Raw genomic sequence first — 16,963 nt, 5'->3', positions numbered from 1 at the left:
CAGCCTTTAGAGTAGAGTAGCTGGGATTACAGGCCTGGGCCCTGCATCTGGACAACAGTGCTTTTAGAGGAAACAGGGCTGAGAGAGGGAAGAACAGGGCTTGGTTTCGGGGCACAAGTCTGGACTCCCCCTCCTGCGCTCACACTGGGCCATGTCGTGCAGCATAAACCACAATCAGTGGGGTCTCTGGAGCCCTGAGGTGGTGGGATGTCTCCTGCCTGCTCTGCTCCCAGGGCCATGGGTCCCTGGGGACCTGCGTGGTCAGGCATCCAGGCACGTGAGATCCACGGGTGCTTGGTAAAGGCCAGGAGACCAGGCAGGGACCAGGGAGCTGGGCTGAGTCACATTGGTTGGTGGCCTCCACCCTGGCGCTTTCCGGAAGGAGAGGGCTGGGTAGGCCTGGGCCTCTGCTGACCTTGGAGGCAGCCCCATGGGCCTCCTGGGCCTCCAGGGAGTCAGGTGCTTGCTGTCTCAGCTGCCACGCCTCCACCTGCAGTAGGTATTTTGAGCAAAGCTTCCCGGCACTTCTCCGCAAAATCCGCTGAATCTGTGGTTTTCTCAGGTCAGCAAAAGAACAGAGACTGGAGAGGAAATCGAGCCTGTGGCCTGGGATGTGAGGGGTGCTGGGGGTACAGGGGCTGCAGCGCTAGACCACCCAGGCCTCAAGAACCCAGGGCAGGGGACAGGATGGGAGGGCCAGGTGGCCCCATTGAACCCTGCCCTGCCCCTTTGCAAAACGGCATCCTGTGCTCATCACACAAGCCGTGCCTCAGTTTCCCCATCTGTAAACTGGGGCATTAGTAGGGCTGTGTGTTTTAGGGGGTAGGGAATCTAATATATTCCCCCCCCCCTTTTTTTTTGACAGAGTTTCCCTTTGTTGCCCAGGCTGGAGTGCAGTGGCGAGATCTCGGCTCACTGCAACCTCCACCTCCTGGGTTCAAACGATTCTCTGGCCTCAGCGTCCTGAGTAGCTGGGACAGGCCCCCACCATCACACCCAGCTAATTTTTTATATTTTTGGTAGAGACGGAGTTTCACCATGTTGGCCAGGCTGGTCTTGAACTCCTGACCTCAAGTGATCCACCTGCCTCAGCCTCCCAAAGTGCTGGGATTATAGCACTTTTGGTGTGAGATTACAGGACTTTTGGTGTGAGCCACCGTGTCCGGCCTTATTTTTCCCTTTTTAAATTGTAGTAATATATGGCCAGGCACGGTGGCTCATGCCTGTAATCCCAGCACTTTGGGAGGCCAAGGAAGTTGGATCACCTGAGATCAGGAGTTTCAGACCAGCCTGGCCAACATGGCGAAACCCCATCTCTACTAAAAATACAAAAATTATCTGGGCGTGGTGGCACATGCCTGTAATCCCAGCTACTTGGGAGGCTGAGGCAGGAGAATCATTTGAACCCAGGAGGCAGAGGCTGCAGTGAGCTGAGATTGCACCACTACACTCCAGCCTGGGCAAGAGAGTAAGAGTCTGTCTCGAAAAATAAAAATAAATAGCAGTAATATGTGCATAACATAAAATTTATCATCTTTTTTTTTTTTTTTTTTTTGAGGCAGTCTCGCTCTGTCGCCCAGGCTGGAGTGCAGTGGCGTGATCTCCGCTGACTGCAAGCTCCACCTCCTGGGTTCACACCATTCTCCTGCCTCAGCCTCCCGAGTAGTTGGGACTACAGGTGCCCGCCACCGCGCCCGGCTAATTTTTTGTATTTTTAGTAGAGACGGGGTTTCACCATGTTGCCCAGGCTGGTCTCAAACTCCTGACCTCAGGTGATCCGCCCGCCTCGACTTCCCAAAGTGCTGTGATTACAGGCGTGTTTCACGGCACCCAGCCTTTTTTTTTGAGATAGGGTCTCACTTTGTTGTCCAGGCTGGAGTGCAGTTTTGTGATCATGGCTCACTGCAGCCCCAGATTCCTGGGCTCAAGCGATCCTCCCACCTCAGCCTTCTGAGTAGCTGGGACCACAGGCACGCACCACTATGCCCGGCTAATTTAGAAAATTTTTTGTAGAGACAGGGCCCTGCTTTGTTTTCCAGGCTGGTTTCCAACGGCTGGGCTCAAGCAAACCTCCTACCTCTGCCTCTCAAAGTGTTGGCATTACAGGCGTGAGCCACTGCACCTGGTCCTCTTTATTTACCGTTTTTTTTTTTTTTTCTGAGAGGGAGTCTCACTCTGTTGTCCAGGTTGGAGTGCAGTCAGCTCACTGCAGTCTCTGCATCCTCGGTTCAAGCGATTCTTGTGCCTCAGCCTCTTGAGTAGCTAGGATTAGTCTCACACCACTATGCCCGACTACTTTTTTTTTTTTGAGATGGAATCTTGCTCTGTCGCCCAGGCTGGAGTGCAGTGGCGTGATCTCGGCTCACTGCAAGCTCTGCCTCCCGGGTTCACGCCATTCTCCTGCCTCAGCCTCCCGAGTACCTGGGACTACAGGCGCCCGCCACCACACCCAGCTAATTTTTTGTATTTTTAGTAGAGACGGGGTTTCACCGTATTAGCCAGGATGGTCTCGATCTCTTGACCTCGTGATCTGCCTGCCTCGGCCTCCCAAAGTGCTGAGATTACAGGCGTGAGCCACCGCACCCGACTAATTTTTGTATTTTTAGTAGAGACGGGGTTTCGCCATGTTGGCCAGGCTGGTCTCAAACTTCTGACCTCAAGTGATCCTCTTGCCTCGGCCTCCAAAAGTGCTGGGATTACAGGTATGAGCCACTGGGCCCAGCCAATTTTTTTTTTTTTTAACTTTTGAGGTGAAATTCACATAAAATTTACCCTTTTTAAAAGTGCACAATTCAGCAGCATTTACTGCCCTCACAGTGTTGAAGACGCACCCCCTCTGTCTAATTCAAACATTTCATCCTCAAAAGGAGACTTGTACCCAACAGCAGTCCCTCCCCATCCCCTAATCTGTGTAAGAGGCCTTCAGGGAGAGCCGAGGGGTGTCTTTGGGGGCATTCATCCTTAGCCCCCCCAAAACTCCCCTGGGGCAAGGCTGTGGTGAGCAGGGAGCCTGGGGCAGGGTGGGGGATGGGGACAGCTGGTTAGGGGGGCTCAGATAGGCTGGGGGACAGAGTCCCTGCTCAGAGGGGCACAGGCTGGGACTAGGAGGCCTTTCCCAGCTCCATAGTGGAGTCTCAGCCAGGAACAGTCGTGGGCGGCCAGGGGAGAGGGAGGGCGAGCCGGTCTCTTTGCAGGGAGCATCAGCTGACAGGCAGGCTGCAAGGCTCTGGGCCAGGAACTCTGATTTCTCTCCCCCTAGGAAGCTCAGACACCCGCCTCAGCACGAGGGCCTTGCCTGGCACTGCTCCCTGGGACTGCTGGGGCTGGCAGCCTGAAAGAGGGACAGACCTATTGTGGGGGGACCAAGAGCTCTGGATCCACTCCCAGCCAGACTCCAGGCTCAGCCACGTGCAGTCCGCGGTGATCCTGGGCTGGCACCGGACGTTTGGAGCCTCAGTTTCCTCATCTGTAACACAGGGCTAAGAACAGCACCTGCCTCAGGGACAAGTTACTTCCCAGAACGGGCCTGGCTCACTTCCTTCCACCTCCAGAGCTTTCCTCGACCCCTGACTTGGTGAAGTCTTGGACGTTCTTGCAGTCCCTTAAGCAGTGGTCCTTTCACGAGGACAGGGCTGGGTCTGCCTTGGGCTCGCACAGCCTGACACAGGCCCATCCGCAGTAAGTGCTTAACAAATGCCTGAACTGATGCCAGGATGGACGGGTGCTATCAGGAAGGAACCGGAAGCCAGGCCTGGTGGCTCACGCCTGTCATCCCAGCATTTTGGGAAGCCAAGGCAGGCGGGTCATTTGAGGTCAGGAGTTTGAGACCAGCCTGACGAACATGGTGAAACCCGTCTCTACTAAAAATACAAAAAAAAAAAAAAAAAAAAAAAAAATCAGCTGGGTGTGGTGGCGTATACCTGTAGTCCCAGCTACTTGGGAGGCTGAGGCAGGAGAATCGCTTGAACCTGGGAGGTGGAGGTTGCAGTGAGCCAAGATCACGCCATTGCACTCCAGCCTGGGTGACAGAGCAAGACTCTGCTTCAAAAAAAAAAAAAACAAACAAAAAAGCAAGCAAGGAACTGGCTTTCTGCCCCTGGAGGATTCCAGGGTGACAGTCGTGTGACAGCTCAGACACTCGGGCCCTGAGCAGCCCACCTTGCAGCTGCCTCACCTGGTTCTCATCAGCAGGGGACTTGGGCTCCCCAGCTGCAACCGGGTGGCCCCAGGCTGGCCAGGAATCTTCCGCCCTGGCCCTGGGACCAGAACCCCCGCAAAGGTGCCCGAGCTCAGCCCCGTCCAATGCACGGGGACCCCACTCGCGATGCCAGGTGGACATGTGACGGCTCAGAAGGTGTTTCCTGTCCCTAGTGGTGTGGCTGGGCCAGATTCCGAAATCTAGTCCCTGGAAAATTCCAGCCCCACGGAGCCTGGTAACCCCTCCCCATTCCTGGTGTTATGTAATATTTGGGGATTAATACCGCGGCGTCCAGGGGCGGCTGCCGGGATTCAAACCCAGCGCTGCCCTTTCCTGGGCTGACTGAGCGACTTCGCATCCCTGAGTCTCAATGTCTCGCCTGTACCATAGGGACAAGGCCCGTTTTTGTGTCCCAGGCCGGGTGGAAGGGTGAGGGGAGACCTCACCAGGAAAGGGGTGCACCTGAGTCTGGGGCAGGGCTTGGAGCAACCACCCCCACGATTCCAGGGGAGTCCCAAGACCCCCACTGTCTTCCCACCCAGCTGTTCTCTGAGTTCTCTGAGGTTTCTGATGCTCTCTGAGGTCGCCATTTCGAGGACATCCCCACCTGGCTGTCCGTGCAAACCCCAGCCAGGGTCCACCTGTTGCTGCACACAGCCCATCCCTTCTCCGGGCTGAAGCTCCCTCATACGGGACATCCACTACCCTGTAGGACCCCAGCCCATGGGTCCCCAAGCCCTGGTCCTGCCTCCTGGGTCCCTATCCCAGGCCTCACCGCCCTCCCCACCAGCCCCAGCATCACAAACGCCGGGCTTCTCTGCCGCTCCGAATTCTGCTGTGACTCCCCAGTGCCCAGGGCCATCAAGCCCCACGTTTTCTCCAGCAGGGAGGACCCGAAATGGCACACATTCAGAACGACGAGGCTCATACCTCAAGCGCACTTTGGGGGAGAGGCACCCCGGAAGCCCCCAACCCCCCACGCGCGACAGAGCCTGTTTCCCGCTCGGTAAAGCGGGCGAATCAGCGGTTCCCAGCCAGCCTGGGGGTGCAGGGTCGGAGGAGCTTGCGGGCTGAGCGTGGCCCCTGGCGCCCGGTTGGCGCGCGGGACTCGGGCGCGCTCTGGTCCGTGGAACTTCCCCAGCCGCGGCGTCCCCGCCGCTCACGCGTCCCCCACTCCCCGGCCGGGCACCTCCCGCCCCTCCCCCGGCTGGCCCAGCGCCCGGGCTCCGCCCCCTCCCCGCCCCCGCGGCTAATAAGATGCGCCCCGGTGGCTCCTGCGCCCCCAGAGCGGCCCCGGAGCGGCCCCAGCGCGGTGGTCCCCGCCCGACTGCTCCAGAGCCCGCGCGATGGAGCCCCGGCCGCGGCGGCGGCGCAGGAGTCGCCCCCTGGTCGCCGCCTTCCTGCGAGACCCGGGCTCGGGCCGCGTGTACAGGCGCGGGAAGCTGATCGGCAAGGTGGGAGCCCCGCGCCCCGAGTCCGCGAGGGGGCCAGGCCGGGCCGGGCTGGGGTCCCGCGGCGCGCGGGCGATCCGGCGCGGTCTGCGCGGCGCGTCCCTGCGAGCTCGGGGTCTGGCGAGGGCGCGCGTCCGGAGCCGCGGGGCCTCCCGTGCGGGGTTTCGCATGGCGGGAACCGTGTTGGGCGCGCTGCGCGGCGTGTCCGTGGGTTGCGTGTCCGGGGCGTGCGGCTCGGCCTCGGGATGCGACGCTGTGTTGCCTCTGGCTGTGTGTGCGAGCCTGGCGAGGGCTGAGTGTGCCGCGCCTGTGCCTGCTGCTTCCAAGTGTCTGGGTGCTGTGCGGTGTTTGTGTGTGTGTGTGTGTGTCTGGGTGTTGTGTTGCTCGTTCACCTGTTGTGTTTGTACGTCATGCCTTTGTGTGTCCAGTCATTGTGTTGTGTGTCTGGGTGTTGTGTTCATGTGGTGTGCTTGTGTGTTTGTGTGTTCATATGTGGTGTGTCTAGGAGTTGTGTGTTCCTGTGTTGTGTTTGTGTGTCTCTTTGTCCATGTGTTGTACTGTGTGTCCGGGTGTTGTGTGTTCATGTGTTTGTGTGTTCCTGCGCTGTGCCTGGGTATTGTGTTGTGTGTCCACACATGGTGACTGTGTGTCCAGACATTGTATATTCATGTGTTTGTGTGTTGCTGCGTTGTGTATCTGGGTGTTGTGTTGTGTGTCCATGCATGGTGACTCTGTGTCTGGGCGTTGTGTGTTCGTGTGTCGTATTCAGGCATGGTGTTGTGCATCCGGTGCTGTCTTCTGGTTCGTGGCCTGTATGCACCAGGCATGGATGTGTCTGTGTGTCTGTGTCTCTGTGCCTTCTTGTGTGCGTCATGTCTTGTGTGTCCAGGCGGGAGGGTGTGAGCTGTGTGTTGTTTTTTCCCCGGTGTGTGTGTGAAGAGACCTGGATGCACCTGCGTCCCTGGCTGCCCTGTGCCTCTGTACACGCTGCCAGCTCGCACACCTGGGCACCCCTCCCCACAGGGCGCCTTCAGCCGCTGCTACAAGCTGACAGACATGTCCACCAGCGCTGTGTTTGCCCTCAAGGTGGTGCCGTGTGGCGGCGCTGGGGCCGGGTGGCTTCGTCCACGGGGAAAGGTGCGTGTCCCCATCGGTCCCCAGGGCCCGCAGCCCACAGCATGTCCCGAGGAAGGCCCTGCCCTTTCATCCCAGCCCTGGGTGGGCATGAGATCGTACACGAGGCAGGCGAGCATCCTGCAGCCTGTGCCCCCCTGCAGGCGGGTACATGTCGGGGCCGTGCCTGCAGGTGGAGCGTGAGATTGCCCTGCATAGCCGCCTGCGACACCGCAACATCGTGGCCTTCCACGGACACTTTGCTGACCGCGAGCATGTGTACATGGTGCTGGAATACTGCAGCCATCAGGTGTCCGGGGGGCGGGGAGAGGGCAGGATTCATGTCAGCCGTGCCCGTCTGTGTCCACCCCGTGTCCATCTGCACCTCGCCGCTGCCCCCGTACCATCCTGTGTGCCCTCTGCCGTCCATTCGCCAGCGCTTCCTATGCCTACGTGGGGCCATTTGCATCCGTCCTTTACTCACCTGGGCACACCTAGGCTCTTGATCCACCTGGGTCCAGCTTATGCTGTGCTCATCAGGCCCATCTCGGACTCACCTGTGACCGCCTGGGCCCATCAGAATGTATTTGCTTCTTCTTGGCCCCCTTGGACTCACCCATGCCCACCTGTACCCACCAGCATGCTCCTGTGCCCCTCCTGCACCCCGCTGTGCCCACCGTGGCCTAGCTGAACTTTGTCATCATGCCTTCATACACCCCTTTGAACTCATTGTGCCCATTAAGTAGACCTGAGCTCACCTGGGTCCACCTGTGCCAGACTATGCCCCCTCTGTGTTCCTTCCTAATCACCTGGCCCTTCTCAAGCTGACGAGCGTGTCCACCAGCGCCGTGTTCACCCTCAAGGTGGTGCCAGATGCGGGACTGGGGCCGGGCGGCTGTGCCCGTGGGGAAAGGTTCATGCCCCCCTCAGTGGCCACCTGGGCCCATCTGAACCTGCACGCGCCTATTGGGGTTGGTCATCTGCGCTCACCTGTGCTCATCCCATAATCAGCCATACCACCTCAGCCAGGTTGAGCTTACCTTTGCCTTCTAATCCGGGGCCGCTGGTCACCTGCAGTCTTTGGCCCACGTGCTGAGGGCACGGCAGACCCTGACAGAGCCAGAGGTGCGCTACTACCTGCGGGGCCTGGTCAGCGGCCTGCGCTACCTGCACCAGCGACACATCATTCACCGCGACCTGAAGCTCAGTGAGTGCCAGGAAGGGGAACTGTGGGCGGGGGCGTCGGGAGGTGGGCACGGATCCGCCCCCATGCGCAATGCCCCTCCCACTGCAGGTAACTTCTTCCTTAACAAGAACATGGAGGTGAAGATTGGAGACCTGGGGCTGGCGGCCAAGGTGGGGCCAGGGGGCCGCTGCCACGGGTGAGAGCCGGGGGGGCTCTGAGCAGTCTGTCTGGGTGGGCACGGCTGGCCCTGAAGTCTGGCACCGGGATCCCAGCTTTCCTGAGCCCCCCATGATGCCCTTCCTAGAGTACTCTGTGGGACCCCTAATTTCCTGGCCCCTGAGGTTGTCTCCAGAAATGGTCACTCCTGCCAGTCGGACATCTGGGCTCTGGGCTGCATCATGTGAGTGGGGTCCTGGAGAAGGTGGGCAGGGCCTCCGGGGGGGCAGGTGTGGCGGGGGTGGGGAGCCTACACGGAACAGGTGGGGACCGTTGTGCAGGGTGGGGCGCGTGGAACAGGCACCTGTCGCCACCAAGTGTGTCGTATGGACAGGACTTGTGTGGGGATGCGTGTGTGAGGGAGGACGGCGGAGGGTGTGCACAGAGACGTGGACAGCTGTGGGCAGGTGGCAGTGGCACAGGCAGGTCAGGGTGTATGTGTACAGGGATGCAGCGTGTGTGGGCGCAGGGTAGGTGTGAGCGGGCATAGGATAGCATTGGAAGGTGGAGGCCGGGCGCAGTGACTCACGCCTGTAATCCTAGAGCTTTGGGAGGCCGAGGCAGGAGGACTGCTTGAGCCCAGGAGTTCAAGACCAGCCTGGCCAAGTTGGTGAAACCCTGTCTCTACAAAAATTAGCCAGGAGTGGTGGTGTGCACCTGTAGTCCCAGCTATTCAGGAGGCTGAGCTGGGAGGATTGCTTGAGCTCAGGAGGTGGAGACTGCAGTGAGCTGTGATCGCACAACGGCACTCCAGCCTGGGTAACAGAACGAGACCCTGTCTTAAAAAAAAAATAGCATTGAAAAGGTGTATGCAGGTGAGTTCAGGGTGAGCCAGGAGCAGGCAGGGGATGGACAGACGCTGGTGTCCACCAAGCAGGGTGCATGGGAACGCACAGGGTGCCAGGTGCAGGCGGATGTTGGGAGATGAGGAAGGCGATATGGGTTGCAGGTCTGGCCAAGTGTGCAGGGGTAGCTCTGAGCGATGCCTGGACCCCCAAGTTCTTGCCCCCCACCTGGCCCAGGTACACGGTGCTGACCGGCACCCCGCCCTTCATGGCCTCACCCCTGTCGGAGATGTACCAAAACATCCGTGAGGGCCACTACCCCGAACCCACTCATCTGTCTGCCAACGCGCGCCGCCTCATCGCACGCCTCCTAGCACCCAACCCGGCCGAGCGGCCCAGCCTGGACCACCTGCTGCAGGACGACTTCTTCACAGAGGTAGGCGGCGGTCCCCGGCGTGGGGTCCCCAGCAGGCAATGAGCCAGAGCCTGCCCTGCTCAGCCGAGGGAGGCCCCGCCCTGCCGCAGGTAACCCATGTGCTCAGGGGCTGGGCGACCTAAGCTGGGGATAACCCCAAATCCCCATCCAAAGGGTTTCACTCCAGACCGGCTGCCGGCCCACTCCTGCCACAGTCCCCCCATCTTCGCCACACCCCCTCCTCTGGGCAGGATCTTCCGGAAGGTGGGCCAGCGGCTGCTCACCCAGTGCTGGCCACCCTGTAAGTACCACCCCTGCCCACACCTGCCCACACCTCCCACGCCTGCTACCTGCCCCCACCTGCCACCGCCTGCCCCCACCTCCCACCTGCCCACACCTGCCACCTGCTCTGCTCTGTCTCCACATCAGGGGTGGGTGTGGGTGGCAGGTGCCCCCCTACCCCCGGCTCGGGGCCCAGGCTGTGCCCCCTCCAAGGTCTTGTGCCTCCCTCAGGCCCCTTCACACCTAAAGAGGCCTCGGGTCCAGGAGAAGGTGGGCCAGACCCTGACTCCATGGAGTGGCACGGCGAGGTGAGACATCGGGGTGGGGGATACGGGGAGACACAGGTGGAGGGCATGCCTGTTCCCTGCTAAATCCCCTCCCCCATGCCAGCTTATCTGAACCCTTTCTGGGGTCTCCAAGCCTGGCCCCCTCTCCCTAGTCCCGTCCTGACGCATCAAAGCTGGGATCCATTTGTGACCAAATGTACCCACCTGGGGATCCCCAAGGGCCAGGCTCCAGGCCATGGGAAGGGTCCCATCCATGGCTTCAGTCCATCACATTTATTGAGCACCTACGGTATGCCTCCGAGACACTCCGAGGCTGCCTCCCAAGGGGAAAGCAGTGCCTCTGTGTGCAGAGTACGGGGGGCACAGGCAGGGGCCAGAGCCCGCCACCCACCTCACACCTCTCCCTGGGGCTGGGGCCACCCCTCACCCCTGCTGCTCCCACCTCAGAGCTCCCTGTCTTCGAAAGAGTTTCCCTGCCTGGAAGGCCCCATCCACCTGGTCGCACGAGGGACCCTGCAGAGCAACCTTGCCGGTGAGCAGATCCCCGTCCCAGCCCGGGGCTGCAGGTGGGGAGGGAGGAGTTACAAGTGACGGGGGGGCCAAGGCCGTGGCTTATCAGGGTCACAGCCGCTGTCCCAGCCTCACCTTTCCCGCCTGTCAAATGGGAATGCTGCCTCTGGGTTGAGGGTGAGATATTCCTGGATGCAGCCGCAGGGAGCGGGGCTGCTTGGAGGAGCCTGGTGGTGGGAACCCAGGCCTGCCTGCGGCACATACACCTGTCCTCCCAGGGCCCGAGGGGAGCCAGCGGCCGGAGGTGGAGGCGGCCCTCAGACACCTGCAGCTGTGCCTGGACGCAGGCCCCCCGGGTAGGAGCCAGCCCAGCCCCCAGGATCACCTTTACTCTTAGTAGCCAAGTAAAGTTGCCTTCATTCCCATCCTGGGCCCTCCTGGGTATTTCTGGGGGTGAGGAGTAGGGGTGAGGGAGGCCCAGGACACGGTGACATCAGGGGTTAGCTCTCCTGTGTGCAGAGCCTGGCACAGAGGGCTCTGGGGCAGCCTTACGTTTCAGGGTCTCTTAAATTCATGACCCGGTCTTGTTAGAGACCCAGTGAGTGAGGAAATGTGACCTGGGACATTGGCCACAGAGCCCTGTGCCCACAGGCCACACTCCAAAGGGGGACCCCTCTTATCGCCAGTGTCCCAGAACCCAAACCCTCTTCCTCTCCCCTCCTCTCCTTGAGCCTCCACTGACCCACATGTCCTGCCCCTCTTAGAGAGGAGCCCCAAACCCCACGCCAGTTCTCCAGCCCAGAAGCCTTTTCTTTTCCTTTCTTTTTTTTTTTTTTTTTTTTTTTTGAGACGGAGTCTCGCTCTGTCGCCCAGGCTGGAGTGCAGTGGCGCAATCTCGGCTCACTGCAAGCTCCGCCTCCCGGGTTCACGCCATTCTCCTGCCTCAGCCTCTCCGAGTAGCTGGGACTACAGGCGCCCACCACCACGCCTGGCTAATTTTTTTTATTTTTAGTAGAGATGGGGTTTCACCGTGGTCTCGATCTCCTGACCTTGTGATCCGCCCGCCTCGGCCTCCCAAAGTGCTGGGATTACAAGCGTGAGCCACCGCGCCTGGCCTTCTTTTTTTTTTTTTTTAAGAGGTGGAGCCTCACTCTGTTGCCCAGGCTGGAGCGCAATGGTGCCATCGTGGCTCATCGCAACCTTCAGCTCCTGGGTGCAGTGATTCTCCTGCCTCAGCCTCCCGAGTAGCTGAGATTACAGGCATGTGCCACCACACCTGCTAATTTTTGTATTTTTTTAGTAGAGACAGGGTTTCACCATGTTGGCCAGGCTGGTCTCGAACTCCCGACCTCAGGTGATCTGGCCACCTCAGCCTCCCAAAGTGCTGGGATTATAGGCGTCATCAACCACCACGCCAGGGCGCTTTTTTTCTTTTATTTTTTTTGAGACGGAGTCTCACTCTGTCACCCAAGCTGGAGTGCTGTGGCTCGGTCTCTGCTCACTGCAAGCTCCACCTCCCTGGTTCACACCATTCTCCTGCCTCAGCCTCCAGAGTAGCTGGGACTACAGGCGCCCACCACCATGCCTGGCTAATTTTTGTATTTTTAGTAGAGACAGGGTTTCACCGTGTTAGCCAGGATGGTCTCGATCTCCTGACCTCCTGATCTGCCCGCCTCTGCCTCCCAAAGTGCTGTGATTACAGGTGTGAGCCACCGTGCCCAGCCTCGAGACCTCATCTCTACAAAAAAATGAGCCGGGTGTGGTGGTGCACGCATGTTGTCCCAGATGCTCAGGAGGCTGAGGAAGGAGGATCACTTGAGCTTGGAAGTGGAGGTTGCGGTGAGCTGAGATCGTGCCACTGCACTTCAGCCTGGGCAACAGAGCGAGACCCTGTCTGAAAAGCCAACAGACAAACAAGCAAAAACCCAGAAACGGGGCAGGGCGCGGTGGCTCACGCCTGTCATCCCAGCACTTTGGGAGGCCGAAGTGGGTGGATCACAAGGTCAGGAGATCGAGACCATCCTGGCCAACATGATGAAACCCCATCTCTACTAATAATACAAAAATTAGCTGGGCATGGTGGCACGTGCCTGTGATCCCAGCTACTCAGGAGGCCGAGGCAGGAGAATCGCTTGAAACTGGGAGGCGGAGGTTGCAGTGAGCCGAGATTGCGCCACTGCACTCCAGCCTGGTGACAGAGCAAGACTCCATCTCAAAAAAGCAAAACAAAACAAAAAAAACACACACACAGAAATGTGTAGTATTTTCAGAGCATTGCAGGCATTTGAGAATTGCTCACTCCCAGGGGTGTGCCAGTGTCCCACAGTCTCCCTCTGCAAGCCAGAAATTAGTTACGGTTCCGTGGCTTCTGTTGACGTCTGGTCTCCCAGAATCCACGACCGAAGCCCCCAAGCCTCTGTCCGGTCCCCGCCGTGGGAAGGTTCTCACCCATGGTTTCAGTCCGTCGCATTTATTGAGCGCCTACTATATGCCTGACCCCTGACCCCTGGCTCAGCATACCTTTGTTTGTGCCCAGCCACACAGGACCCCCTGGGAGAGCAGCAGCGCATCCTCTGGGCCCCCAAATGGGTGGATTATTCCAGCAAATACGGCTTTGGCTACCAGCTCTCGGACGGGGGCAGTGGTGTCCTGCTTCGGGACGGCACCCACATGGCCCTGCGACCCCCCGGAGGGTAAGCTGTGGCCTCCTGTGCCCTGGGGGACCAGGCAGTCCCCCTGCCTTTTTTCATTCATCTCTCAAGTATTTATTAAGCACCTACTGTGCACACCTACAGGTGCTCCCTGCCTGGTCGGGGAGAACAACGCTAAACCAATGAATGAGCAAGTGTGTTTCTGTAGGAAATGAACCCAGTGAAGAGGCAGATTAGGAGGGGAGGTGAATCTCAGCAGTGTGGGTGGGGGGAAGGGGTCTCTGAGAAAGTGACGTGAATGAAAAGCAGCCTTCCTGTGCTTTGGGAGGCCAAGGCAGGAGGATTCCTTGAGCCCAGGAGATCGAGATCAGCCTGGACAACATAGCAAGACCCCATCCCTACAAAAAGTTTAAAAGTTAGCTTGGTGTGGTGGCGCACGCCTGTAATCCTGGCACGTTGGGGGCTGAGGTGTGAGACTTGCTTGAACCCGGCAGTTTGAGATCAGCCTGGGCCTCACAGCAAGACCCCATCTCCACAAAAAAATTAAAAATTACCTGGGTGTGGTGGTGCACGCTGGTAATCCTGGCACCGTGGGAGGCTGAGGTGGGAGAATCGCTTGAGCCTAGCAGTTTGAGATCAGCCTGGGCCACATAGCAAGACCTAGCTCTACAAATTTTTTTTCTTTTTTTTTGAGACGGAGTCTCGCTCTGTCGCCCAGGCTGGAGTGCAGTGGTGTGATCTCGGCTCACTGCAAGCTCCGCCTCCCGGGTTCACGCCATTCTCCTGCCTCAGCCTCCTGAATAGCTGGGACTACAGGCGCCCGCCACCACGCCCGGCTAATTTTTGTATTTTTAGTAGAGACGGGGTTTCACCATGTTAGCCAGGCTGGTCTCGAACTCCCGACCTCAGGTGATCCTCCCACCTGGACCTCCCAAAGTGCTAGGATTACAGGTGTGAGCCACCGTGCCCGGCCTTAACACAATCTTTCTAATGGGAGTGACACAGGGGCCAGCGGGGACGTGGCTGCACTTATCAGGCGGGCAGTGGTGGAGGCCTGGCCTGCGCTGGTGACTGGGGAGGGATGAGAGGGGCTGGAGCGTGGACAGAGTTGGAAGGCAGGAAGGGTGGACCAGCTGTCAGCAGAGGTGGGGAGAGGACAGAGAGCCACACTGGGGCCTTATCAGCACGCACTGGGCATATGGATAAGGTGTGGTCAGGGCAGAGCTGTTCCTTAAAGCCGCCATTCCAGAGGGTGTAGATCGATGGAAAGGTGTCCACTGGCCTGGGCTGCCCAGGACAGAGGCCCTGTGTCCTCGCCCCAGCCAAGTGTGCTACAAGCCCGACCGTGGGAGGCTGGAAACCTTCACCCTGAAGGATGTGCCCGGCCCGCTGGGCGCCAAGCTGGCCGTGCTGCAGCTCTTTGCCGGCTGCCTGCAGCGGCAGCTGCGGGAGGTGAGAGCTGGGGTGCTGGGGAGGGTGAGGGGTGGGGACGCCCCCTGTGTCACATGACCTCAGCCGAGTCTGTCCACAGGAGGGGACCCTCCCCACACCTATGCCACCTGCTGGACCCGGCCTCTGCCTCCTGCGCTTCCTGGCCTCTGAGCAAGGCTTGCTGCTGCTGTTCAGCAATGGGATGGTGCAGGTGAGCCCAGGGCTCAAACTCAGGGGCCACCCGGGCTCGGCAGGGTGGGGTCTGGCCCTCCTGCGCTGTTATGGAGCAAGCTTTGAGGGAGCCCTAGGAAGCATTTGCTCCCGAAAAAAAAAAAAGTATCGGCTCCTATGTACAAAAACCACAGCATGGAAGACACATGACGTTTTTGGGCCAGGCGCTGTGGTCCACGCCCGTAATCCCAGCGCTTTGGGAGGCCAAGGTGGGCAGATCACAAGGTCAAGAGGTTGAGACCAGCCTGATCAACATGGTGAAACCCTGTTTCTACTAAAAGTACAAAAATTAGTTCGGTGTAGTGGAGCCTTCCTGTAATCCCAGCTACCCAGGAGGCTGAGGCAGGAGAATCGCTTGAACCTGGGAGGCGGAGGTTGCAGTGAGCTGAGATGGCGCCATTGCACTCCAGCCTGGGCGACAGAGCAGGACTCCATCTCAAAAAAAAAAAAAAAAAAAAAAAAAGTCAGGGTCTTGCTGGAAGACTGTGGGCAGGGGAGCCCCCATGTGAGCCTGTTTCCCCAGCTGTACACAGACTGGGGGCTCTGGGTCCAGTGTCCACTTGTCCTCCTGGAGCGCCAGGGCTGGAGGCAGGTGCAGGGGGACCCTTCTCCCCTTGACTGGTATCTTACCCTTTGCAGATGAGCTTCAGTGGAGTACCGGCCCAACTGGTGCTGAGTGGTGAGGGGGAGGGTTTGCAGCTCACCCTCTGGGAGCAGGGCTCCCCTGGCACCTCCTACTCCCTGGATGTCCTGCAGAGCCACGGCTGCGCCCCCGCCACCCGACAGCGCCTTCACCACGCCCTCCGCATGCTGCAGAGTATCTAGTGCCCCTGAGGGTCAGAGTGGACCCCTGCATGGCAGTGCCAGGGACCCAGGCTCCATTTCCATTCCTGTGGCTCCCCCAGAGGGGCTGTCCTGGGGGAGAGCTGGGGGCACACGGGAGGTGGGTTCTCGCCTTGTGGCATGACCGCCCAACGCAAACTTTGCTGAGATCTCTTCCTTTTTCATTAAAGACAATTTGAAATGCTGTAGCCGGTGGCCTGCCTCTCTCTGGGGGAAAGCGTTTGAGGAGCTTTGGCAAAGGAACGTTGACCCCATGTGACCTTGCATCCTCCCTGTTTCTCTCAGTGGCAGAGGTGGGTTACATTTTCACGAATGCAGACATTAGCACCAGACGGCCAGTGTAGTGGCTCATGCCTGGAATCCCTGCACTTTGGGAGGCCAAGGCAGGAGGATCGCTTGGGCCTGGGAGTTTGACACCAGCCCGGGCAACATGGCAAGATCCCATCTCTACAAAAAATTATCAGGGCATGGTGGTGCGTGCCTGTAGTCCCAGCTACTTGGGAGGCTGAGATGGGAGCATCATGTGAGCATGGGAGTTTGAGGCTGCAGTGAGCTGTGATTGCACCACTGCACTCCGGCCTGGGCGACAGAACAAAGACCCTGTCTCAACAACAACAAAATTAGTACCAGAAGTGGGGTTCTGCCATAACTCCAAATCTGAACCACGGGATACTTGCTTAATGGGTGGACAGGAAAGAAGCCGACACTGAGGCTGGAAAGATGGCTGGCCAGGCTCTGGGGTATAGTTGGCACAACCATCACCTGTGCTGCCCTGGGGTGGACGGTGCACTCATGGGCCCAACCTCTCTGGGCTGATGGAGCACTGGTTGTTAGGTCAAAATATCATACGAGGCCAGGTGTGGTGGCTCACACCTGTAATCCCAGCACTTCGGGAGACCAAGGCAGGCAGATCACTTGAGCTCAGGAGTTCGAGACCATCCTGGCCAATATGGTGAAACTCCGTCTCTACTAAAAATACAAAAAATTAGCTGAGTGTGGTGGTAGGGGCCTGTAGTCCCAGCTACTCAGGAGGCTGAGGCAGGAGAATCACTTGAACCCAGGAGGCAGAGGTTGCAACCTAAGTGTCCAGCGGTGGGAGACTCAAACATCTGGCCATCCCCTGGGATGAGTGAGGCTGGGGAAGTGGGAAGGCTCACGGGGGGCATTAAGGCAGGCTGAGGGCTGCGGAGCTGATGACAGAAAAACCCTTGCTGATCGCGGAAGGACTCCAGGCCCCTCAGTAGCTCTTTTGTTTTTTTGAGACGGAGTCTTGCTCTGTTGCCCAGGCTGGAGTGCAGTGGTGCGATCTCAGCTCACTGCAACCTCCACCTCGGGTTCAATGGATTCTCCTGCCTCAGCTCCCA

The 16,963-nt window shown here is 59.0% G+C and overlaps 1 protein-coding gene across 6 annotated transcripts; it reads left to right on the top strand.

The window, feature by feature from the left end:
* The first annotated feature begins 4,589 nt into the window (after positions 1-4,589).
* On the top strand, positions 4,590-15,787 carry PLK5 (polo like kinase 5). Of its 6 annotated transcripts, none has more exons than XM_030796841.1 (15): positions 4,596-5,652; positions 6,673-6,786; positions 6,927-7,072; positions 7,840-7,969; positions 8,057-8,144; positions 8,253-8,348; positions 9,187-9,385; positions 9,539-9,665; positions 9,878-9,954; positions 10,381-10,465; positions 10,722-10,799; positions 12,980-13,136; positions 14,344-14,546; positions 14,626-14,736; positions 15,396-15,787. In XM_030796841.1, the coding sequence occupies exons 1-14, from the start codon at positions 5,097-5,099 to the stop codon at positions 14,694-14,696; spliced, it is 2,127 nt and encodes a 708-aa protein (XP_030652701.1). In that variant the 5' UTR covers positions 4,596-5,096; the 3' UTR covers positions 14,697-14,736; positions 15,396-15,787. The 6 variants fall into 6 exon arrangements, 5 of the variants coding, with proteins under 5 accessions (XP_030652699.1, XP_030652701.1, XP_030652700.1 ...); XM_030796838.1 differs by having other exon boundaries at positions 4,868-5,652; positions 14,417-14,546; XM_030796842.1 differs by having other exon boundaries at positions 5,466-5,652; positions 6,956-7,072; positions 14,417-14,546.
* Positions 15,788-16,963: the final 1,176 nt, after the last annotated feature.

This window comes from Nomascus leucogenys, chromosome 17 (assembly GCF_006542625.1).
Source record: "Nomascus leucogenys isolate Asia chromosome 17, Asia_NLE_v1, whole genome shotgun sequence".
Taxonomy (NCBI): Eukaryota; Metazoa; Chordata; class Mammalia; order Primates; family Hylobatidae; genus Nomascus; species Nomascus leucogenys.
The sequence above is the reverse complement of the archived record's forward strand: the minus strand, read 5'-3'. Positions and strand labels throughout refer to the sequence as shown.